Here is a 26,073-nt window from a genome sequence, read left to right as displayed (position 1 = left end):
TATTGTATATAAATATCTATGTTATGCATATCAGACTGAAAGTAGTGATGAGTCAAAACTGTGTTGTTTCCATTTGTGTGTCCTCAGAGCCCAGCATAATTTCTGACACGTAGTAGGTCTTCCATTCACGTTTAGAGAGTTTGAACGGAATAGACAATAAAGCAGTCGCTAACTTTTTCTTAGTATCCACCACACACAGAGCTTTCTGAGAACTTCTGAAGAAGGTAGTTTTATAGAGGTAGGCGTGTAAACACTAACTAGAATGATTGATGCTGAATGAGAATTCATTCTTTAGATTCACGACAGTTTTGTTGTGGGAGAACCCATCTTTTGAAACTCTTGTGTAATTAGATCCTTTGTGTTGGAGGCCCAGATGGGGCTAAATTTACACACTGATGTTCATTGAAGCACTTCCTAATTGCCATGAAAAGAACATCAACTTTTAAAGTTAATCATCAGTGACTTATATGGTATGGAATTAGCAGCATTATGTCTTCATGCAAATATTACAACTGTCATTAATATTATAACCCACTCACCAGCCTACAAGGGTCTGAGTCTCCTCAAAGTTCTGACAATTTTTCTGTTTCTCATTGTGGGTGCTTGCTAGCTTGTGTAGCTGCAGAACCATCTACTATGAAACTAAAACATCTTCTTTCAGGGGGAGTATATTAAAGGATTAATGTGACTGCATATATATATACAGGACAGCCAATAAATAACACATTGAAATTACGTTTAAGAATTGTGTACTAACTGATTGGCTAGCAATATAAATTGTGTAGGTTTAGCATGCAGATGCATTAATATTTTTTATCCTAGGTATTAGTTTTCATAATAAGATGTTATACATGAGTAATTTTATGTCCTACACATATACAGATGTATACACACACATTTATCTTTTTAATTCCTACTTCTTTAGGTTGGGGTTAAGGAAAGTCTTCAAACAGCACGTGCACTGCCAGAATTACACACAAACTTATTTTTTGGCATTTTAGGAGAGATATCTGGGCTAAATTTTTATAAAACATGTTCTCCAAAGTAAAGAGGAAAGTCCATTTATTATTAAGCTTTGAAAATATAGGATGAGAGCAGATTTTAAAATATATTTTTATACAAGGGTGTTACATATAAGATAAAATAGAAAGAAAACCCTTCTTATGGAATATGTATCAATTTATTTTAAGAAGCATTTGAGGTCTACTAGGATAGGCCACTGTGCTAGATTCCAGGAAGTTACAATAAATATGGTCCCCGTTTCTAGGTGCTCATAATACATAAAAACCTATGAAAGTAATAGCATATCACTTTTCTATCAATACATATTTTGATTGAATCAGAATCTCCCTATATTATGGCCTTATGCCCTGGTAAGTATCAGAGCCATTGGGGTAGCCTGACCTGGTTCACATCGAAGCTTTCGCTTTTATTAATGCAGGGCCACAGACAAGCCCCCTAACCTTCCTGAGTCTTAGTGTTTTCATATGGAAATTAGGCTGCTTTGAGAATTAAGGGATGTAAAATACGTGAAAACATTTAGTACGTTACAAGTATTTAACGTGTTAGTTTCCTTCTTCCTTTTCTCCCTACTGGTGAAATATTTCCATCTCGCTATTACGTTTTCCAAATAGCATGGTTCATAACACAAGTTTAGGATATTTCATGGCATCAAGATAGTAACTCTGGACCATCTCTGCAGTGTGTTCATTCTCTGCTGCGCATCTGTGCCATCATCAGCGTCATTTCTGTCTGCATGAACACGCCCATGACCTTCGAACACTACCCTCCTCTGCAATACGTGACCTTCGCCCTGGACACTCTGTTGATGTTTCTCTACACGGCAGAGATGATAGCAAAAATGCACATCCGGGGGATTGTCAAGGTGAGTGTTTCCGTGTTATTTAAGCTAAAAACCAAAGTGCATTGAAAATCTAAGTCAGTTTAATGCTTTCACATTAATTTCAGTCAAACAAAACATCTCTTTATTTTATCGATATTGAAGTCTTTTTAAAAAGGGTATAACTCCAGATGTTGGTGAAAATATAATACATTAAGAATAATTAAAATGTGAAGTCAATTGTGTAAGGCACAAAGTCTTGGAATATCTGAGAAGGAGCTAGATGGCCCCACTGCTGACTTCGTGAAGGCCAGAGGAGGGTCTTTCATGCCACCTACGGGGTGAGCACGCCACCTAGCCCAAGGAGGCACCTGTTGGTTCATGGAACGCAGAATAAGCGTCATGTGATAAATTTGCCGTGCGATGGTAATCAGCCGGATGTCATTCGCCTGAGGCATTCTGAACATATTAAGAGGGAAAAAGAAAGGACTTGAAATGGAAAGGAATTCCAGGACTGTAACACAAGAAATGTGTAACATGAAATTGGCACCGTTGGGAGACAATAAATAAATAAATAAAAGGAAAAGGAAAAGAAAAAGAAAAGGAAGAAAATTTCTGTCCCTGGATATCTCTTTCTTTTGTAACCCCAACCTTCACAGAGGGTTTTTATTTATTTATATTTTAACCTTCATTAAAAATATGTAGATGATGCTGTCTTTAAAGTATTTCAAATTGTACTATTTAGAGAGACAGTGGTATAATGAAACAGCAGAATGGGTGTTAGGGTCTGACAAGTGACCGATTTGACTCAAATCCTAGCCTTTTCTTTTACTGGCTGTATCGGCATCTCAAGTGAGGTGATTTTGATGACGAAGGGCCTTATTTTGTATAAGGGTTTCAAGACTTTAACAAGATGATGCTTAAGATACAGTTATTGGGTCAATTTTTTTGCTTCTCTTTACAACAATTCATTGTGTGCTATCTTTAAAAGAGGGGGTTCACAGTCAATGCACTACTTTTTTCACTTTTAACTTTTTAAAAACTTTTTATTATGGAACTTTAAAAATTTACACAAAAGTAGAGATTATAGTTGTAATGAATCCCTCTAACTCAGCATCAACAGTTATCGGTATTTGCCCAGTTCTAATTCATTTTAAAGCAAATCTGAGAAATCAGATTATTTCAGAGACAACTTCTTATGCATCGCTGACTGACAAAACCTTTGTTTTTACATATTGCATCTAGCACAATTAACAATAATTCCTTAATGTAGGCTAACACCCCATCCATATTCATAATTCCCCAGGTGTCTAAAATATTTTCTTTTACAGTTAGCTTCTTTGAATCAGGACTCAAAGAAGCTGTACAAAGTGTATTTGTTATCTTTTAAAATCTTATTTAAGTCTCTTTAAATCCTTTAGGTCTCAGCCCCACATGCCCCGCAAAAAAATTTTCCATGTCATTGATCCATTGGGAAAGTGAGTCTTTTGTCTTGCAGAATGTTCTACAGTCTAGGTTTGGATAATTGCTTCCTGGTGGCTCTATTTAATAGTTTCTGTTTACTCCATATTCCCTGAACCTTTTTGACTGTTGACCAGTGATGTACATAGGTGTCTCTTTCACCACGGGGTCACCACAAAACAGGTTGTCAAACTTCTGGATATTTGCCAATCTGTTGGGTGGCAAATGATAACTCAGTGTGGTTTTAATTTGCATTTCCGTTTGACTAGTGAGGTTGAACCTGATTCTATGTATATAAAGGCCATTTTCAAGTTGTCATTATTTTTCACTCAAATTCTGGGCACTTTTTGTGTGTTAGGAATATTAGCCCTTTATGATGTAAGTTGCAGTTATTTTTCCCCATTTGTCATTGTCTTTGGCTCTGCCTGTGGTTATTGGTACCACACACACTTCTTCCTGTCCTAGATCATGGGCAATCTTTCCATTCTATCAAGTCTGCTCCCACACCTTAAAGGACTGTTTTATAGTTTTCCTCATGTAGATTTTGCACGTTTTTTGTTATATTTATGCTCTGATATATTTTTTTTATTTTTTGCTCTTGGCGTGGGGTCTTATCTTTTATTATGTATTCTTACTTACTGTTGTTCTTTTAAATGAAGGCTGTTGATTTCTGTATGTTAATATTATATCCTGCCACTTTACTAAATTTACTAAATTCGTGTATTGTTTATAGTAGTTTTTCCATTCATTCGTTTGTTATTTCCATATCATCATATCGTATACAAATAAAGACAGGTTTGCCTTTTTCTTTCCAATTCTTATGCCTCTAATTGCTGCCACTTATTTAATTGGGCCAGCTAATAATACCTACAAAATTTTAAATAGTTTTAGAGACAGTGCACATCTCTGCTTAGCTCCTGGCTTTATTTAGAACACCTCTAATGTTTCCTAATTAAGTAATCTGAAGGATTTGTGTTTGAAGTATGCATATTTTATCAAGTTAAGGGAATAAACATTAATTCCAACTTTCGAGAGTTTTTTTTTTTTTTTTTTTTTGCGGTATGTGGGCCTCTCATTGTTGTGGCCTCTCCCGCTGCGAAGCACAGGCTCTGGACGCGCAGGCCCAGCAGCCATGGCTCACGGGCCCAGCCGCTCCGCAGCATGTGGGATCCTCCCAGACCGGGGCACGAACCCATGTCCCCTGCATCGGCAGGCAGACTCTCAACCACTGCGCCACCAGGGAAGCCCTCGAGAGTTGTATTTTGAATAGCTTTTACATTTTGTTGAATGATGATTTTTCTCCTTAGCTCTTGTAATAGCGTGGATTTCCTAATAATCGAACTATCCTTACATTCCCAGAAAAAACTCAGCTGGGTCATGACACAGTTTTGTTCTGTTTTAATCAGTTATTTCATTATATTTGTTATTATTTTCCTTGTTTAAATTTTGTCTAATCTTTGTCAGGTTTTGATATTAGATTTTCTCTGTGTATGTGTGTGTGTGCACTTATATTCTCTAAAATAATCTGAGTAATCTTGAAATTATTTTAACTTGGAAATTTGTTAGAAATCCCCTGTGAAACCATCTGATTCTAGTGCTTTTTTGGTAGGACTCCCTCTTCTTTCTGTTTCTCCTAGGGAAATTGGTCTGTTTAGACTTGCTTGGTCTGTTGGGGGTCTGTCTGATGAAGTAAATTTTCTTATGAAATTATCCACTATTTAGTTTGTTTAATTTACTAACAGTGTATGTTTATTATGCACTGATTTCCAGCTAAAATATCTGTATAGCTCTTTGCCAAACAATGTGAAAACTTATTAAGAAAAGTGTAACCTGATGCTTAAAATAGAACACGATGCACACATATACTTTATTTGGTTTGGTAGACTTAAGTCCACGTCCCCGGAAAGGCTAATGGGAAGAGAGGGAAGAGGAGGTAGTGATACACTTAATGCTTATCAATTGTTAAGTATTTAGATAAACATTGCCAGCACAAGATTTAGCCCCCAAGAACAGCAGAGCTGCATGCACATCATACCTCCTTGCAGGATTCACAGACAACTTCAGTGTTTCCACTGGCACGTGTACAGATTTGCTATAGTGGTTCTTCTAGTTACTTAGTGATTTGGGGGCAAGTATTTTAGCAAGTGTAAATAGCAAAGATTTGTGTAGTGAGAATTCAGATAGTGAGAGATAGACCTTCAGTATTTTGTGAAAATGCTGTAATAATGGTCTGAAACAGGTACAGGGGAAGGGGGCACAAAAAATAGTGAAAAAAATCTGCTTGAAGATGTCAGAGAAGTCTTGAAGAAAGAGCAATGTGAAGGGATGTCTTGAAGTGAGGAGGTGTAGTCTATGGCGGGGGTATTGGCAGAGAGAAGTAAAGGGTTTCACAGAGAGAGAAAAGCAGTGCTTTGAGACACACAGGCTTGGAACACCCTGGAGCCTTGGGGCACTCTGTGTAGTCAGAAGTAGCAGATGGAATGCTCAGGGAGCAGCTGGAAAGGACCCTGTGAAGGCAGCCCGGCTGCACCGTGGAGGGCCTTGCAGCCCTGCAAGGAGCTGAGGCTTCCTTCTGTGGTCAGTTAAGATGCGTGGGGCATATGAATCTGAGAGTGACACCCTCTGATTTGTATTTGAGAAGCTCACTGTGGAGGTCACACGCCCCACGCACGACAGGAGAGAGAAATTGGAGCACAAAGTCCTTCCGGCAGAAAACGTCCTTCAAAATTTTCATTAGAGGAATTTATGTGTTTAAAGGATTTCACATCTTTTATAACGTTCCCCAAACTTGACTACATCTGCCAATTAATTCCTACTGCCCAATAATTTGTTTCTAATTGCCTCCCCCACTAATTCTTGTTCCAAGAAGCATTCTAGCTCACCAAATCCCTACAGGCAAAAATAAAGCATTTGGGTGACACATGTTTGTGTTGCTGCAAAGCGTTCCATGTAGTGCAGACTGTGAATTCTTCAGACAATTCTCAGTTGTCTATTTTTCATCTGGCAATGGACCTGGCTAAAAGTAGCATGCATCCTCTGAGCACTGTTGAAGTAATAAATAATAATGCCAAGACACAGTGACAGATGGGCCCTGGGGACTCAGAACAATAAATCATGTGCTTATGAAACTACACCCGAGCATATTGTTTTGTAACTGCAAACTATATCCCTATAAATGTCTTCAGGTAAATGTGTTTGGTTTCTCTGCTTGTTAAATCCTTGCATGGCAATTTAAGTTCCTCTCTTATACTGTATAATTGATGGGTAGCTGCCAAGTGTTTATCTTTATAAAAATTGACGGACAGCCCTTGAATAACTCATCTCCTCAGGCACCAGCCTGCTGATTTCTGCCCATAACTCAAGTACTCTCTGCTCTCCCTTTCTTGTTGATGCAACAGACAAGTTAAAACCTTTCTTTCATATTGGAGGCATTAAAATTTCTCAGATACCACTTGGCCTTCGTGTGTGTTAGGTTCTGGTTACATATTTTGGAAGCAGGGGAAAGGGACAATTTATTATTTACAAATATTGTAACTTGAACATTAATACAGTAGGATTTTAAAAGGATTTGGACATACTGACAAATCGAATCATAGCACCATTTAACCAGCTATGGTGAAGAGTCTTTGAAAATACAAATTGAAATAGAGGCAACTTGATGAATATGTCAGACACAAAATGCAATATGAGATTATGTTACCGAACCAAACTTGCGTCCGCTCACCCTCCGCAGTAAAGCCAGTCTACTGACACTGTGTGGTGCTGAAGGAAAGTGCAGTGTTTACTGCAAGACCAAGCAAGGGGAATGGGTGGCTAATGCTCAAGGACCCAAATTCCCTGAAGGCTTTCAGGGAAGGAGTTTTAAAGGCAAGGTGAGGGTGAGGGTCAAGTAGTGCATGATCAGCTCATGGAGCTGGTGGTGAGGTAACTGCCTTCTGGTTCCAACCAGTCTGGGGTCTAGGTGCTGGTGGTCAGCATGCAGTTAACTTCTTCCACCCGATGGAGGTTTTAGTATCGGCAAAACACCTCAAGAATATGGGCTCAGGGCTTCCCTGGTGGCGCAGTGGTTGAGAGTCCGCTTGCCGATGCAGGGGACGTGGGTTCGTGCCCAGGTCCGGGAAGATCCCACATGCCGCGGAGCGGCTGGGCCCGTGAGCCATGGCCGCTGAGTCTGCACGTCTGGAGCCTGTGCTCCGTCCGCAACGGGAGAGGCCACAACAGCAAGAGGCCCGTGTACAGCAAAAAAAAAAAAAAAAAAAAAGAATATGGGCTCAGAATAGTATCTATAGGCCTTGAAGAGAAATTAAAAGTCTTTGACTTTGTTTTATGACTAAACTATTATTTTGCCTTGTTTTCCTTTGTTTCTGTATTTTCTCACTTCTGTGGTTAAACTCGCTCTTTGGAACTCTGGGAAGGCCTAGGAGGCTAGAGCTTTTCTACAAACAAGAGGTAGGGGACAGGGCAGGGTCCCACCTGGCTTCAATTATATTTCAAAGTGCCAGGCTTCAAAGTCCCTATTCTGTTTATTAAAAGGTATTTTACACTTAGGGAGCCTTGATGATTATCAATAATGATTGATATGATATCAATTTCAATTCATATTTACAACTCAATCATATCTGCAATTTCATTAAAATGCAAAAATTATATAAACCTTGACTTGATTCCTATTTGCATGGCACATCGTCTTGGCTGATTCAAACTACACTAATCCAAGAAATATCCAAACGTTACCTCATCATTTCAACTGTGATCTTTCATGATTATGAAGGAAAAGAGTCTTAACTCTAAGGTATTGCATTGAAAGGTACTCCATCTTTCTCTTTTTGACGCAAAGAATCATTTCTTTAAAGGAACAATTTTAGTAGCTTCAGTGATTGGATAGATGCGTGGATGCATTCATGATGCATATGCATTGACTTCTTACTGTCTGCATTGTAATCTACAGAGGCTCTAAGACATGGTTCCTGTGCTTATCTCATCAGTCATTTAATATCTGCTGTATGTCGTACATGGTGCTAGGTGGTGGGAGTGCCATCCGAAATAGTCTAGTAAGTTTCAAGATGCTATTAATCTTCAGAACAAACTCAAACATTTACAGTGGGGAATAGACCTTTTCTTAGATGCAACACCAGAGAATACGTTTAGAGAAGATTTAAGTAGGAAGCCCAAACTGCAGGGACTAAAATATAAACTCATTAAACGACTGGATGGGGATTACAAAGGACTCTTCTGTAGGTTACACAGTATGAACCTTATTTATTTACATGAGCTGAGTTGCTGGTGGTAGCATGATGTGTGAGCAAAAGTGCAGATCAGAGTAGGTTGTGGTCAGACCAAAGTCTGGAGGGAAAAGTTGGCACAGACTGTGGGGAATTTTTCAGGAAGATGGAACAGCATGAAGAACAATGGATGCTAAAGGGCAAAAGGTTAAAAGAAAAGATGGGAAAAATCTGGGTGTTATTGGCCTTTGTATCCCAGGTCACTACAACACAGCTTGTTAAAGGTTTTTATAAATAATGGACGACCCCTGGAAACAGGAACCAAAACATAATGTATAAAACTTCTGCTCAGCGGATTATTTCACATATTATACCAGACAAGTAAAAAGAAGCCAGTTTTAGTTGACCATTACGTGCCATCTAGTATGTGGTGGTTCTTACTGGGGACAGCCAGATGCCACTGTGAATTTCTGGAACGTCTAAAGCAGAAAAACATTCCAAATAATGCAACTCAAATGACTTCGTAATTCAGAAATAGCTTTCTACATTATACAGTGGTAGTTTTTGCTAAGCCAGTTTTCGTAATATGAGGTCATTTGAAATACGAATGTGTTTTTATGCTTTTGTTTTTTTGGGGACCCTAAATGATTTAAAATAATCCTTTTATGTAGTTCAAACTATACTCCAGGTCAGCTTTGCAACATCAATTTCTTTAGCAGACAAATTTATGTAGTAAATAAAAAACAAAAATTCAGCCAACTCTGTTACTGATAACTTTACGTTGTGAATTTGTGAGGCCCAAATTTTTCAAATTTGACTTTATTTGCACCAACTGACAAAGTGATTTTTGTTAAAGCTAAAATTTTCAACTTTTAAAAAGTTTAATGTTGAAAATCTATTTTAAAAAATATGCCAACAAACACATGAAAGAATGCTCAACATCATTAATCATTAGAGAAATGCAAATCAAAACAATGAGATACCATCTCACACCAGTCAGAATGGCCATCATCAAAAAATCTAGAAACAATAAATGCTGGAGAGGGTGTGGAGAAAAGGGAACACTCTTGCACTGCTGGTGGGAATGTGAATTGGTACAGCCACTATGGAGAACAGTATGGAGGTTCCTTAAAAAACTATAAATAGAACTACCATATGACCCAGCAATCCCACTACTAGGCATATACCCTGAGAAAACCATAATTCAAAAAGAGACATGTACCAAAATGTTCATTGCAGCTCTATTCACAATAGCCCGGAGCTGGAAACAACTTAAGTGTCCATCATCGGATGAATGGATAAAGAAGATGTGGCACATATATACAATGGAATATTACTCAGCCATAAAAAGAAACAAAATTGAGCTATTTGTAATGAGGTGGATAGACCTAGAGTCTGTCATACAGAGTGAAGTAAGTCAGAAAGAGAAAGACAAATACCGTATCCTAACACATATATATGGAATTTAAGAAAAAAAAATGTCATGAAGAACCTAGGGGTAAAACAGGAATAAAGAGACAGACCTACTTGAGAATGGACTTGAGGATATGGGGAGGGGGAAGGGTAAGCTGTGACAAAGCGAGAGAGAGGCATGGACATATATACATTACCAAACGTAAGGTAGATAGATAGTGGGAGGCAGCCACATAGCACAGGGAGATCAGCTCGGTGCTTTGTGACTGCCTGGAGGGGTGGGATGGGGAGGGTGGGAGGGAGGGAGACGCAAGAGGGAAGGGATATGGGAACAGATGTATATGTATAACTGATTCACTTTGTTATAAAGCAGAAACTAATATAAATAAATAAATAAATAAATAAAAATTAAAAAAAAAAACACATGACCATTAGTCAAAAGCCACATGTATGGATATTCTGTGAAAATTATGTCTCTTCCGCCTTTGGCTCTTGCCATTCTGTTCCCCTCCCAGGGAAATACCACTATTTATCTTCACTTTTTATATTTTAAATAAACCTCAATATAATGAGAAGCTCTTACCCTGTATCTAATTGAACATAATTCATTACTAAAGCAAATTATGAGCAGCAATAGAGGTTAATTGTGGTAATACTACATGCAACATTTTTTAATGCAAAATAGGAATAAAATAGTAATAGTGTTTGGGAAAAAATATTGTATAAGCTCATTCTATTTGGGTGCCTGTGTACCCAGTGATCTGTAATTATTCTCTTTCTTGCCTAATATTTACTTTTAATTGTTACTATTTTAAAATAGTACTCTGCTGAGCCCCATAAAATTTCAGTTTTCATTTTTGGAATTTTTTACATTTTTTAAGCAATCACAATTATGCCTAGTTCTTCAAATAAAGATCAAGTGATATTTTTCTGTCACTTTTTGCTCAACATACAAGTAAAGAACACATTTGTTTAATAAAGGTCAATTTGAAAATACATACTTTAATTTTTCTGTGTAACACTTATCAACATAATATACTGTATATTTACATTTTTTAAAAGTTAAAATTTAAAAAAATTTTATAAAATAATGCATTCTAATGTCAGAGTAGACTCACAAGTAAAAAATGAAAGTAGTATGTCTTCCTTATCTTTCTTTTACATTTAAAATCCCAATTAAAGTTAAGTCGATATATGTTTATTTTGAAAATGAAGGCAAGTTTCTTCATCTTCACTTTTAATTCAGTTCAACATGAATTCCTGGTTAATTTTCCACTAATGATGGTTGTTCCCAGAGATTTAAAGTCCTTCACTGACCACTGTGTGCTCAATGGTCAGTGAAGGACTAACCTGGGTTCTCATAGGAAGAGTAGGTTTTAGGACCTAAGCAGCCTATTAAGTAGGATGGCCTCTGGTTCCTTATGTGGTAGACTCTGTGTGGCTAAGAGAAAAAATAGTGATGTTTTACCTTTGCATGAATTTAAAATTTTACATGCAAAGTTCTGCAGTTACTTGTGTTTTATAAATTATTTTCCTCGTATATAATACCATTTAAAATGCTAAAAGTGTTCCTTTGGAAAGTCTGCTCAATTATGATACAAAAATTGTAGATAGCTTATACTGAATTAACACTTGATTATTCCCTCCACAGATGTTTTTTGAAATTATTCATTTTGTCTGATAACACCATGTGAAATTTATTTTTAGGGGGATAGTTCCTATGTGAAAGATCGCTGGTGTGTTTTTGATGGATTTATGGTCTTTTGCCTTTGGGTTTCGTTGGTGTTACAGGTAATTAAACACTTTTAAATTACAAGGGGGTATTTTCCAAAATGGGCATTATTTTACGTTGAAAATCTAAATAGATGTGTTAAAGAGTATATATATATATTTCATCCTGCATATTAAATGTGTTCTTTTCCACTTAATAACTATTGTATGATTGACAAACACTTCCTAATTATCATCTTGCCTCTACTGGTAAATGGAATTCTTTTTCATCTTTTTCATAGTATTTTTAACCCTTTCGCCATTACTTTATGTTCTAGATACTCAAAAAGTTCCACCAAAGACCATGTGATTGTGTAATTTCCCAAAATATTATTTTTTAAATGTTTATTGGTTTTAAAAAGCCTAACATTTTAATCATTGTCAGTCATATTTTTGAATTATTTCTCAATCAGAAATAAAAATTAGTACCATATGAGATTATTTCTTATTAAGCAGATGTTAGAAATATATTCACTGAAATAAAGGAAAGAACATGGAGTGAGGTTTCTCTATTTGTAGAATAAAAATTTGAATTTAAAAATTAAAATTCCAGTCCTTTATGTGACTGAATTCTCACTAAAAATAGCTAAAATAATATAAATACATTGGGATAAATATTGGCTAACATATGCTGTATTGCTAATAGAAAACGCCTTACTATGAGAAATGAGGAACATAGACTAAAAAGGCCTGAAGGACGGATTTTATTGAAAACCAGTAGAATTCATTCCCATGCATTCATTCAGGCTTGATTTTGCATTTAATTCAACTGAAGTTACTGTATTCTTCATTTAAAAAAAATCAGAATAAAATAAATTCGTAGTCCATCCTGCAAACTCATCATGGTGCTTATTGATAAGCTGTCCTTTTTTTTTTTTTTTTTTTTTTTGGCGGTACATGGGCCTCTCACTGTTGTGGCCTCTCCTGTTGAGGAGCGCAGGCTCAGCGGTCATGGCTCAGAGGCCCAGCCGCTTCACGGCATGTGGGATCTTCCCGGACCGGGGCACGAACCCGTGTCCCCTGCATCAGCAGGCGGACTCTCAACCACTGCGCCACCAGGGAAGCCCTGTCCTTATTTTTATAAAGCTCACCTCTCCAATAATTAATTTTATCCTGCATTTTAAATGTGTTCTTTTCCATTTAATAACTATTGTATGGTTGACAAACATTTCCTAATTATCATCTTGCCTCTACTGGTAAATGGAGTTCTTTTTCATCTTTTTCATAGTATTTTTAACCCTTTCGCCATTACCTTGTGTTCTAGATACTCAAAAAGTTCCACCAAAGACCATTATGAGTGAGGAAGGTTTAGCATACTTATTCTGTATTCTACGTTGGCACTTATTTTTGTAATAAAAACTGTGCCTTGATGGATTATACAGGAAATGAACAAGATTAATGACACTTTCATTAGTTTATGTATTTGTTTCTCTTAAGAAAGCTATAGCTTCAAAATGTACTCCAAAGAAAGTTGATTTCAGTGGAAGATAATGCAGGGCACAGGATGAACCTCTGATGCTGTCTGTATAGTCCTGACTACAAGCATTGCTAAGCGAAAGTCTGAATTGTTTGTTCACCTCTGAATTTGCAGGTATTTGAAATCACTGATATAGTTGATCAGATGTCCCCTTGGGGCATGTTACGGATCCCACGGCCACTAATTATGATCCGGGCATTCCGGATTTATTTCCGATTTGAACTACCAAGGACCAGAATTACAAATATTTTGAAGTAAGCACTGCTTTTACGTAAGTTAAGGGGATAGGTTTATGATTTTGGGGGGTAAGTTTTACCTACTTTACCTATTTTTTCCCCCTAGGCGATCAGGAGAACAAATATGGAGTGTTTCCATTTTCCTCATTTTCTTTCTACTTCTTTATGGAATTTTAGGAGTTCAGATGTTTGGGACATTTACCTATCACTGTGTAGTAAATGACACGAAACCAGGGTAAGTTTATCTACTAACTGCATTTTTTAAAAAATAGATCTTTATTGGAGTATAATTGCTTCACAATACTGTGTTAGTTTCTGTTGTACACCAAAGTGAATCAGCCATATGCATACATATGTCCCCATATCCATTCCCTCTTGAGCCTCCCTCCCACCCTCCCTATCCCACCCCTCTAGGTCATCACAAAGCACCGAGTTGATCTCCCTGTGCTGTGCTGCTGCTTCCCACTTTTATCTAGGTGATTCATAAGGACTTTTCTGCAGTTCTCATGAGAAAACCCTCTGTGTCTCAATTCTTAAAAAAGTATTTATGTGCCCTCTATGTTCTGTATTCTCTGCTTCCAAATTGTTTTGTGCAAATGTTTAAGACAAATACTCAAGACAAGCCAGACTGAAAAATGTAACCCTGTGGAAAAGTAGATTCAGCGAATTCAAAGTGTACATTTAGAAAGTTTCCTCAGCGTGGGAACATAATACCGTCAGGATATTTTCATATCTTATTTAAATAAGATGGGAATGGAAAATGGTATAACTACTTTGAAAAACAGTCAGACAGTTTCTTAAAAATTAAACAGACATCTACCATATATCCCATTCATTTATTCCTGGGGCTTAACCAAGAGAAATGAAAACTTATGTCCATACAAAGACTTATATGTAGACTTATGTATGCTTATACATACAAAGGCTTTATTTGTAATAGCCCACTTTGGTAACACCCCAAATTTCCATCAACAGGTAAATGGATTAACAAATTGTGGTATATCCATGTAATGACTACTATTTAGCAATAAAAAAAGTATGAGATATTGGTATATATAACATCTTGAGTCTCAAGATAATTACATTGAGTAAATGAAGCTAGATGAAAAAGAGTACATATTCTGTGATTCCATGTATATAAAATTCTAGAAAATGCAAGCTTGCCTATGATGATATAAAGGAAATCATTGGTTGCCTGGGAATAAGGGTTAGGGTAGGAGAAAGAGATGACCAAGGGGCACTAGGGAACCTTTGGGATTAGTCAGTATGTTCATTTTCTTGAGTGTGGTTCTGTGCATGTGTCAGAATTTATCAAGCTGTTCTTTTTAAGTATGTCACCTTACTACAACTGATTTTCATCATATGGTAAGGCAGTTTTCCCCGCACTATTTATTGTGTGTCGTTACTCACAGAATTTAACTCTACGTTTCTCATTTACTAATTCCCTGTCTATATTTGGGTCTGTAACTATAATCTCTATTGTGCCTGCCTGACCTGTTTGACGACACCTTCACCAGTATCACACTCTGGAGCTCGTTTAAATTATAATATGTCTGTATGCATGGAGGTCCCATTTCCCGCTTCCAGACTTATATGGGCTTAGGACCCTGTCTTCTGCTTCTTGTAGGCATTAAAACCCAAGCTTATGGCTACTGGGTACTTAGTCCCCATTGAGACCACCATTTAGTCAACTCATGTATTTCCCTTCCTCTAGTTTTTAGTTTCCTCTTACATGTGGCCATTTTGGAATGTATTTTTCTTTCTTATAAGCCCAGATATGTATTTTTAAATGTTAGTGTTTATCCAACAGATCTAGCTGTTTGTAGTGGAAGAAGCTAAATTTAATGTAGTCCATCTTGCTAGAATTAGCACTCTGGCACTCACAGCTATTTTTTTCCCTATTTTCTTCATTACACTGTGAGGTCCTTAAGGACACATTTGGGAAAGGGTCGGTAAGATTCATTTCCCTGTGGTCAGTACCTAGTATCCTAGCACAGAGTAAGTACTTAGTAACTATTTATTGACGGCATGGTTAATAATGTGTTATATTTAGACAGATAATAACAACTTTATGACAAATTGATAAAGAAGAGGAAATAAAAAAAGAACAGAGGAAGAAAAGCAAGTTGCTAAAAGTGACAAAGGAGAAATTGTTAAAAAATAGAAAAGCAACGTTAAAAGCAGAGGAAAGCAGTGAATTAGTACAAACACAGGATAGGAAAGCTGAAGGAAGTGGTGAGTAAGGGAGTTGACTTGTGTGGGTGAGGGAAGAAATGCATGGAAGGAAACCTGTAGGTAGTTTTTTTTTTTTTTTTGAAATGTATGTGGGCTGTAGAATATGTCTAGATTGTTCCATGAATGAATATGAGGGTGGAAAAATATCGTGTGGGCAGAGACAATAGACGTAGAAGTGAAGAAAAGAGAAGTCTTCTGGGTAAGGAAGCAGCTGTGTTCTAACCGCAGTGAGTTTAGGAGGCTGGTTTAAAGTTCCCATTTTATTAAAAACCAAGTTGAAAGGCAAGAATTCTCAAACCTGTTAACCCAGCTAGGAGATCAGGCATCATGCTGCAAACTTAACTTTGACACAGAAAATATAATACAAACAGGGCAGACAGGTATGAGTGTCATCTGAACTCATGGCCTTCGAATCATTCAGTAAGTCCTCTTAGCCAGCTCCATGCTGTACTCTGTTCTCAAAAATGAGTGTCTGAAAAAAATGTTAAAAGACCTCTCATATTCTATTAGCTCCATCTCATTCCGTTATCCTAAAAACAAGGAGTGCACTGGGAAGAATTTCATACATGTTGGCAGACTTTTCAGTTACTCGAGACATAGCAGTTATAGGGAGATGTCTGCACTTTCTCTTTCTTATATTTGTAAAATCTGCCCAATGGCTATGTACACACACATGGATTTTGCCTTCTCTTTATGTGATTCTTAATTTACTATTTGAGAAGAAAATACATAATTGGCCACATGGTTTTATGAGCAGTGTTACTGATGAAAAAACAATTTTCATAAGTTTGATAACTTATTTCAAGGACCAATCATTTCCACCATTTTAAAAAATATTTTCAGTTCAGTGTTAACTGAGTTTTAAAGTCTCACTCATTCGCAGAAAAACTGTCAATACAGTTTTACTGTTTGTTCCAGCCCAGACATTAATTTGCTTTCTTTTTAGAGACTCAGTGTCCAAAGTCAGAATGAAACATATAAAAATCCCAATTTAAAAGAATTTCCCAACGTTTTTCTTTCCTTTTGTTGCCTCTTATCTAGGAATTTCTCATAAACATCCCTGAGTCGGATATTAAGCTTTGGTGTGATGGTTGTGTTTCCAGAGATAAGTGTTGCCAGTTGCTGTCATGACCTCATTTCTCTTTGTCATTGTCCTTTAACGATTGTTCCAACCTCTGCTTAATTTGCATGCACTGTAGCCTAATAACGGGAGAGCTTTCAGGCAGAGATGCGCCTGTTCAGAAACCTGTATGTCCTAGGTTTCACGGCTGACCTCCAGAACTGATTATGTTAATCTGTGAAGCAAACAGGATAAATAAGGAAGGAATTCAATACATGGAATTTTGCTTTTGAATGGAGCTGATTTCTAAAGCAGATAGAGGGGCATCTCAGCTGTGTCCTCTGTAGCATTACTAGTAAAGCTTTAGCTTCTTCTCTGGTAATGAATTGTGACCTAAGGCAATTATGGAAGAAGTGATGGGATTTGACTAAGCAAGGCAGTTCATATCCTAAAGAGAGCTGAGGAGGGCAGTGGCCTGTGGCAGAAACAGGTGTTGCAAAATGCCAAACATGCTGGCAGAAATCTCCCTGAAGCTAAAAGAGGAACATGTGAAAAGGAGCTGGTAGGTGAAATAGAAAAGGTGAAGATTTACCTGACACCTGATTATCATTCCTGAGAAAGGAGAGAAATGTATTCATAGCTTAGTATCAAATAATGACATCTCATCCCCAAGACTGAGATCATTAGAAAAGCTTTAAGGTAAGGAAATGTAAATGTTAAGTTCATAAAAGTTTACTATGTGGAGAGAGGATTTAACCACAAGTCCAGGTGAATATTTGTAATGACTGGACCATCAGCTTTAAGACCCAGAGGTAGGGGACCACATGTCACAGGCACCAAGGACAATCCTGGTATATCCCTGTTGCTGCAGAGTAATTACTAATAACTTCCTTTGTGATCTCAGGAGAGCCTCAGTACGGACAATACATTTTATGGTTACCCCACCCAAAGGCAGTTTTTACAACTTGGTGGTATTTTATAAAATATCACTAAGACTTAGACCAGAGACAATATAAAGCTGGATTTTGGGCAGTTTTCTATTGCTGGTCCAAATAAAAATTTTTTAAGTTTTCCCTTTAGGGTACTTATAAAATAAATGGATGATTATCTTATAAATTCTGTTCACAACATAACGAGGTTTTTTTAAAATGGAGAGGTCAGAAGAATTAAAAATAGAAACATGGTACTTAGAATATTAATTTTTAATTTCCATGGACTTATCAAGAGAGGATTTTGTAGAGTATGTAAAATCTTAAGTGCCTCAAATTCATGCAAAGGTCTGTGAAGTCTTCTTGATTTATATTTAAACTTCTTTTGAAAGATGAAAAAAGACTATTTAACTTACAGGGTTCAGGCTGAGATATCTGCCAAGTGGGAGATATAAGAAGAAGTTTGGATATTGGAAACATTTTCTTTAATATTTAAGAAATGAAAGTACTCTGATGATATATGTAGATTTCTAAATAAATTAATAGCAATGATTGTGGAGCACCTATTATGTTTCAGATATTTTGCTTGTAACTACTTTTTAGAACAATCTGAAAGGATTATTTCCCCTATTTTGCAGATGGAGACACAGCCTCAAAGAGGTTAAATAATGTGTCCACGTGGTAAACGAGAGAGCTGGGATTTGAACTCCCATCCCATGCTTATGCTGCCATTTAACCAACCTCTGTGATATTATAATCCCACATTCATAAACCTATTTCACATACAGATCCACATCCGTATACATAAACTCTTCATAATATATGTCGTAGAGAAAATTAAAACCATATTACACCTGGTTTCTATCTCTATGTTGAGGTTATATTCCAGGGGGTTCAGTCTCATCTGAATCTGTAAAATAGTGATATGCAATATATTTGTATTACTCCATATATATCGCTTTTAAATTTGTTGTGCACATGCATCTCAAAGATGCAGACCATCCATCTAGGGGTTCAATCTAGGGAACGTACAAGCTTCAAACTATAAATTACAACAGGTCACACCTAGCACTTATTGTCTACCAAGTGCCTGTTTTAAGTATTTTACAGACGTAACATTTTCCCCACAGCTCCTTGAAGGAAGTATTTTCCCACCATCGTAGAGATGAGGAAACTGAGGCACAAATTGGCAAAGTCACACATGTAGTAAGGGCTGAGCCGGAATTCACGCCCAACAGACTGGCGCCAGAGTCGAGCTATCCAAATAACTGAAAGATGATGTTTTTTGAAACTTCTTTGTGTAGACAGAGTGTTTTTGTCAGATATTTGCCGCTATTTTCTTTTTAAAGTATTGGAAGTGAAAAAAAATTACTGATTTTGAGGGGCTAGTACACTTTCCCCTTCCAGCACTTCACCTTACCTTCCTCACTTACGAATTAAGAACTAGGTCATCTCTAAAGTTTCTTTCAGCTGCACAATTCTGTGAACAAAATGCTTTCAGGATCACGTACCAAAATTCCTTCTATTCTTTTGAGAATCCTTTATTGTTGTGTTTTCACCTGCCAGGATTTATGTCACATTTTATTATTGTAATGACTAATAATCATTTATAGAAAGCATTTATTGAGTACTTGAAACACGCTAGGTGCTGTGATGAATGCATTACTTGGTTTATTTTACTTAAAGCTCACACAAGCTTCTCTCCCTGTTTCACAGATGAGGAAACCGAGCTTAGAAACATTTAAAATTATTCAAGTCACCCAGCCAGTCAATGGCAGAGCTTGGAGCCAACCCAGAAAGCCTTCCTCTGAAACTCTGAAGCCCAGTCCCCTTACTGCTTTGTTCTGATGTGTGGGTACAAACTCAGAAACATAGAGACAGGCTAGACTTAAGCGAAGATGCATCATTGGGCCTACATATAAGAATGTAAAAGGAGGGGAAATAAGTGATGTGTGTGCCTATAATCATAACTTTCTGACACAACCAAGTGGTGATTTCCACAGCAGAGCCTTTCCTTTTGCATGTGGGGTCCAAAGGACGAGCTTAAAATATGACAATTATTTAAACATTCCCTGAGATATATCGACAAATTAGCTTGCGTGCTGCTAAGAAAGAGCAGAATCCTGAAGGGGTAAACATAGAGGTTTGTTTTGACTGAGATGGAACTGGGCAGTGTATTACCAGGGATTGTGTGCATGTGTGTGCATAGGACTGTGTACAATTGTGTATATCTCTGTAGGAGATTGTGTGTGTGTGCACATGAGCATGGTGGCCTCAAGCAGCTAAGGGAGCGTGGAGAGTTAGGCATCATACTCTAGAGAAAACATGCTCTATAAGGGGAAGGAAGTGGCCAATTGAATATAAGAAGATATTAAAAAAAGAAATGTGACCCAACACATCTGCCTCAATTTGGCCATAAGCAGAGGAGACTGAGACAGTCCTAAGGTTGATCCCCATTTAGGAAATGCCTGGAAACATTGATGTCGTGGGAAATGACTATAATAAAGTCATGGGTTTGTAAGGTTTGTGAAATCATCTAGCTTAAACTTTGGCCCCTACACAAGCTATGTCAGTCGTCTCAGGTAGCAGCTATTTGGGGCCCATTTTAAGGTCCCAGAATGAGATTCCACAATCACCTTTCCAGTGGTTACCTGTATTCACTACCAAGAAAGCCATTACATGTCTAAATCCTTCCACATCAATTTAATGTCCAGTGTGTCCTCCAGAAAGATGAAAAGTAATTATATCACCAACTACCTAAAAAATAAATAAAAACCTGTAATACTCCTGGAGCTATCACTAAATCAGCCCATAATCTCTCTCTTTCCAATGTGATATCTTTAATTCCTTCAGTCTCACTTTAGTTATCTGGTTTTCTTTCTAAACTGAACATCTGACAACCCAGAAGAAAGCCAAGTATCATTTATGAGACTTACAGTACTTTTGTACCATATGGAAAATGACTATCATCATTTACTGTTGCTTAGAAGTGGAAAAGTAACATTTGTGCCCATAGTAGGAGAAGGATTTGTGAATAACAAGGAATCCCCAGACAAGTTAACATTCCTTGCAAATATACAGAAAAATTCCTTCCTTCGCTTTTTCTGAGTCTTGGTCTTCAGTGACAAAAACTGTCATGGCAATAACCTTCTTATAAAGAGCTTCTGTGTGGATGAATTGGGGATCGTTTGAGAATGTTCATGGCATTAATGTTATGAATACCATTCATGAATCAGGAATCTTAAATCTGTGCCCATATACAGCAGTTATTAATGAAGAATGATTACATTATGCATTTTAATCAACACTTACACTTGTTGAAATTGTCTAATCCTTTTCTGTGTTGTTTGCAGAAATGTAACCTGGAATAGTTTAGCTATCCCAGATACACACTGCTCACCAGAGCTGGAAGAAGGCTACCAGTGCCCCCCAGGATTTAAATGCATGGACCTCGAAGATCTGGGACTTAGCAGGCAAGAGCTGGGCTACAATGGCTTTAATGAGATAGGTCTGTCTCACTGATAAAACACCTTTTCAGTTTCTATTTTACAATGTTTATGAAATGGAGAAAATAGTTGTATAGTTGATATTTTATGTTCAGACTGGCTGTAGTTTTTAAGAAACACAACTGTAAGTTTTAATATATTCTCCCTTATAGTCTATAATCTACAGTCTGTGTCTGTATATTCAGCAACGTTTGTATAGACTTAAATATGTCTCAATTCTTAATTATAGCATTTAAAACTATTTGTCTGTTGAGTAAGGGTCAGGGTTGTGGACTCAAAGAACCCCTTGAGTCAACAAGACTTGGTTTCCTTCCACATTTAACTGGTAGGCAAGGTAAGTCTTAAGTAACTGGAATACTAGGCATTGAGGAGTGCATGAGAGCCGAAAAGTCATTCTGGGACAGGATACAGCTAATGAGATACTTAATGAATGTGCATCAACTATATAACAGAGGTATGGGAAATGCTTGTATGTGAATATGTTGTGCCAAACGTGTACATTGATTCATGGCTTGTCCTTCTAAGTCCTGAAACGTGCCGTCACGCACAGTAGAGAAAGAACTTGGCATCTGCCATTTAGTTGGTATCACTGCATTTGTTACAATTCCATGCAAGTTGTACATCTTTCACGATTGAAGCAAAAAACCATGGGATTCTAAACAATTATTTTATGCTCTGAGAATCTGTCTCAGTCAGCTCAGGCAGCCATAACAAAATATCGTAGACTGGGTGGCATAAACAACAGAAATGTACCTCTTCCCAGTCTGAAGGCTGGAAGTCTGAGATCAGGATGCACCATGGTTAGGTCTGGTTACCCCTCTCCCTGGCTTGCAGATGGCTGGCTTCTCTCTGTGTGCTCATGGGATGGGTTAGGGGGAAGAGGGAGAGAGAGAGTGGGGAGAGAGGGAGAGAAAGCTCTCTGGTCTCTTCTTATAAGGACACTAATCCCATCATGAGAACCCCACGCCTCACAGCCTGGTCTAAACCAAATCAACTTTTAAAGGCCCCACCTCCTAATACCATCACATTGGGGGGTTAGAGCTTCAATATATGAATGGCAGGGGCTGAGGGAGTAGACGTAAACATTCAATCCATAGCAGAATTATTGGAGTCATTTGAAAAAATTTAATTTTTTCTTAAAGTTTTAAGGCTCAGGTACATTTAAGAGAGTTCTAGACACTCTTACCCGGGTCCTAAGAGGAAAGTCTTTCCGTGTGTGACAGGATGGTGGTGGTGCTCTTTTGGAAGCCAAATCTACTTATTTTTAATCTGTCTTTTGGTGTGGTTTCACTTTTTAATGGGCCAGCTGTACAATGGGGATCTCATAGCCAGGAAAGAGTACATCACCCCTGTCTACCCAGGAGGGAAACTGGTTCAAACCCAGCCCATCCACCTTCACACATCAGACAGAGCAGCTGATAAATCCTATTCCCACCCTGGCCTTCAGTCGTAGCAGCTCCTGGATAGTGGTATGCAGGATGGCATAATGAACTCTGGGATAAGTGTTTGAATTTCAGAAAGAACATGTGAAGATCTTGCACTGAGTGAGGAATATGTTCTAGATATATGAACCAAACCACAAGGCTACAGCCTTTGGACTGAATATAATACTGAAATTGGGCTGAAAGAAACATAAATAGTTGGTATTTTTAAAGAGTGCATTTTGCAAATAAATCCCTAAATTTTATTCTTATATTTTAGTGTGCCCTCATAGTAAATTTCCAGCATTGCATTGATAGTTAGATGGGCATTCTTCTTTTGGCCAATGATACAGTTTTCTGGTTCATAAAAATTTAGAAGCCAACAGATGTAAAGCATTTTAATTTACTGTCTCTCTTATATTTCCCTGGCTTTGGAACCAATCTTACATCCTTCCCCCGTCTCAAAAGTGCAAAGACTTTTACAGATTATGCCAGTGACTTGCAGGCATGAGCAGGAAATCACAGATTTGGTGTGGGAGATGAGATACTTTATAGATTTAGTAACCTGCTCGGAGCAAGCTCCAAGCTGGGGCAGGACTGGAATGCATGGCTGGTTGGAGCCTGTTGCTCTTTCTTTTAGGGGCTGAGTGTGCCCATGTCTTGTATGGAGAGTGGCCAGCATTCAGGAGTTAGGCTGTCCTTGCACTGGAAACCTCCAGGCCTTTAAGATCATGTTGCTAAATCAAATTGCCCCCTGACCATTTTAAATGCAGCAGTTGTGCCTTAACCTCCAACTGCTGCATTACATTAAAGTGGATTTATCTTTTTTCACTGTGACCTACAGTAGCGTCAACTAATGCAGGGGACAATACCTCTTTGAGCAAGGAAGTCTCCTTCTAAAGCATGTGGGCTTAAGAAGCCCAGTTGTAGGAGGGGATTGCCCTGGAGCGTGGTAAGCTCCCACAAAGGCAGTAATCTTACTGTAGCTCTACTGTTTATTTGCACATTGATCTCCCAAGGATTTAAGCTCCTGGAAAACAGGAAGCACATCTTTTTATCTTCATGTCTCCGGGGTCTGGAGCACTGCCTGCTTCGTAGGAAACCCTTTATAAATATTTACTAATGGACCAAAGTATGTGCCCTTTTGAATTCGTAGGTGACACGTCATATTTGTATTAGGATGTAGAGCCATAATAGAGAATTAAGTTGTTTTCTCGTTATTCTTTTCCCTGATTTCGTCTGCTTTTGTTGGCGGTGTTCATTCTTCCTCATGGCTTCCCTTTCTATACAAGCTTAATGTGGTCTGTTTGCTTCTTTTTCTCAGATGATGATTGAATTCAGCATCATTGTAGCACTAATGGTTAGATAATGAAAATGTTGGCTTTGGACTATAATCAAAAAATGTTAACAAGGTCACTGGAGTTTAGATTGAAATTGGGAACTATTTCCTGATATCTACGTAGATACACAAAACTAGTGTTTTAGATTATTTTGAAAGTTCTCATGGAAACAAAAGATAATGTTTCACCAAAATGAGGAAATTAATTTTATTAGGCACATGTGATCATCTCTTTCTGCATGCAGCTAAGTTTAGAGCATAATTAGGTACCTAATTGTGTATTTAAATTTGGCCAGTGCACTCTATATATAAATAATCATGATTAATTTAAAAGGAGCATGTTTCCTTTTCTTACTAGTCCAAATTATCATGCAATACTTTGAATTTCAAGCATTTATAAAATTTTATTTATAAGTAGCTTCATGTCTCATTAAAATTTCATATTGATGATGTTGAAAAACTCAAAGTTTAAAACTATATTAAGAGCCACAGTCATTAGGTAGAAAAAACTACAAAGAGCCCCTACTGTAAGATTGCAGAGTAAAGAGACCTTTTCGTCTCTAAAATCATCCAAACATCAAGGATACTGAGAAACAGAAATGCAGTTTCCATATTTAAGGACTCTGAAAAGCTTATAACTATAAACCACAATATCAGAGGGTCAGGTGTCTAACAGAAAACTTCCTGAAAAGGCTCTGGCTACTGAGGACCTCAGAGCCAAAAGAAGACTGACGTTCTAAAACAACCAGTGTTCATTGTCCATTCGGTTTGAAAATTCAACAATAAAAATTAAATTATAGGGGCTTCCCTGGTGGCGCAGTGGTTGAGAGTCCGCCTGCGGATGCAGGGGACGTGGGTTCGTGCCCCGGTCTGGGAAGATCCCACATGCCGCGGAGCAGCTGGGCCCGTGAGCCATGGCCGCTGAGCCTGCGCGTCCGGAGCCTGTGCTCCGCAGCGGGAGAGGACACAACAGTGAGAGGCCCGCGTACCAAAAAAAAAAAATTAAATTACAGAAAATAAAGATAAAATCAAATAAAATGACCAGTGTTCTCAGAGAAGCAGAATAGTCCTCTCTTCGAGTCAGGGCATCACTGTGTAGCTGACGGTAGGAGTTTTCTGAAATTCCATGTGGCATCACAGAGGGGAGGCCCTTATTCTGCAGGCAGCTGGGAGAGAGAGCTGTGAGCACTCCGAGACGGCTGATCAGCATAGACTAGGATGAGGGAAGGACTCCAGCTTTGCAAATCTGGCTCTACCTTACGATGACCTGAGAGCCTTTTAAAACTCGCCGATTCTCAAGCATCATTCTCAGGCCAATTAAATCGAAACCTTACAGTGACTGAAGGCACAGAAGGCTCTAGAAAGTCCTCCGGGTGATTCTAGCATGCGTGCAGAGTGTGAACCACTGCAGCAACACCGATACACACCCAACTTGTGAAAATCTCCACTCCTACCCCACAGCATAACTTCACCCTTCCCTACATGAAACAGGACAAATATCTGGTGCTGTCAAAATCACTGTCAAAGGTGAAGGATAATAAAAAAGAATCAGGACCACTTCTATAAAAATGTGCCTTTCAGTATACTTAAAACTGAAAAATAATACTCAAGATATATATAACTCAAAAGAATTGCAGAAAAAGAAGACTTAAATATATACATTAAAAGGGTACAAATTGACTCAGTAAATTGACAGAGAACAGTCAACACTTAGGCGTATCTTAGTAAAGATGCTAGAATTCAAAGCTAAAGAAAGCATCCATTGGGTATCCAGAAAAAAAAAAAAAAGATCAAGTCAGTTCTAAGGCGGACCATCAGAGGGGCCTGAAACTTCATGTCCATATTCAGCTCTCAGATGTAATGTCACAATGCTTACAGGGTCCTTAGGGAAAGAATGTGTCAAACCCTTTTTGATTATTTTTGAAGAGGCAAGAATTCCGAGACTTCATTTTACCTGAAGTCTTCTTGAAGCCATTCAGCCAATCAAGAATAACTGGTCATGGGCCTGGTCTCTAGTATGTATTCACTGTAAGAGCAAAGCTAATACAACTGTAGGATTTACAGGCTATAGTGTAAATATTACAAACTGTGATTGTGTGGAACAGAGGACAAGATCAACAGGGGAGGTAGGGTGATGATGTGGATGTTTATACTTAGCAGGAAA

At 37.9% G+C, this 26,073-nt stretch overlaps 1 protein-coding gene across 1 annotated transcript in view; it reads left to right on the top strand.

Moving 5' to 3' along the window:
* The window catches only part of NALCN (sodium leak channel, non-selective), a 261,887-nt gene that overhangs the window by 18,220 nt on the left and 217,594 nt on the right, over window positions 1-26,073 (top strand). The window contains exons 3-7 of the mRNA XM_082602462.1: window positions 1,703-1,885; window positions 11,644-11,727; window positions 13,298-13,437; window positions 13,526-13,654; window positions 20,997-21,151. Of these exons, the coding sequence (XP_082458588.1) occupies window positions 1,703-1,885; window positions 11,644-11,727; window positions 13,298-13,437; window positions 13,526-13,654; window positions 20,997-21,151 (691 nt within the window). The remainder of the gene's footprint in view (window positions 1-1,702; window positions 1,886-11,643; window positions 11,728-13,297; window positions 13,438-13,525; window positions 13,655-20,996; window positions 21,152-26,073) is intronic.

This window comes from Mesoplodon mirus (assembly GCF_964341445.2).
Source record: "Mesoplodon mirus genome assembly, chromosome: 17".
Classification (NCBI taxonomy): Eukaryota; Metazoa; Chordata; class Mammalia; order Artiodactyla; family Ziphiidae; genus Mesoplodon; species Mesoplodon mirus.
Note: the sequence above shows the minus strand (reverse complement) of the source record. Positions and strands in the feature narration are given on the sequence as shown.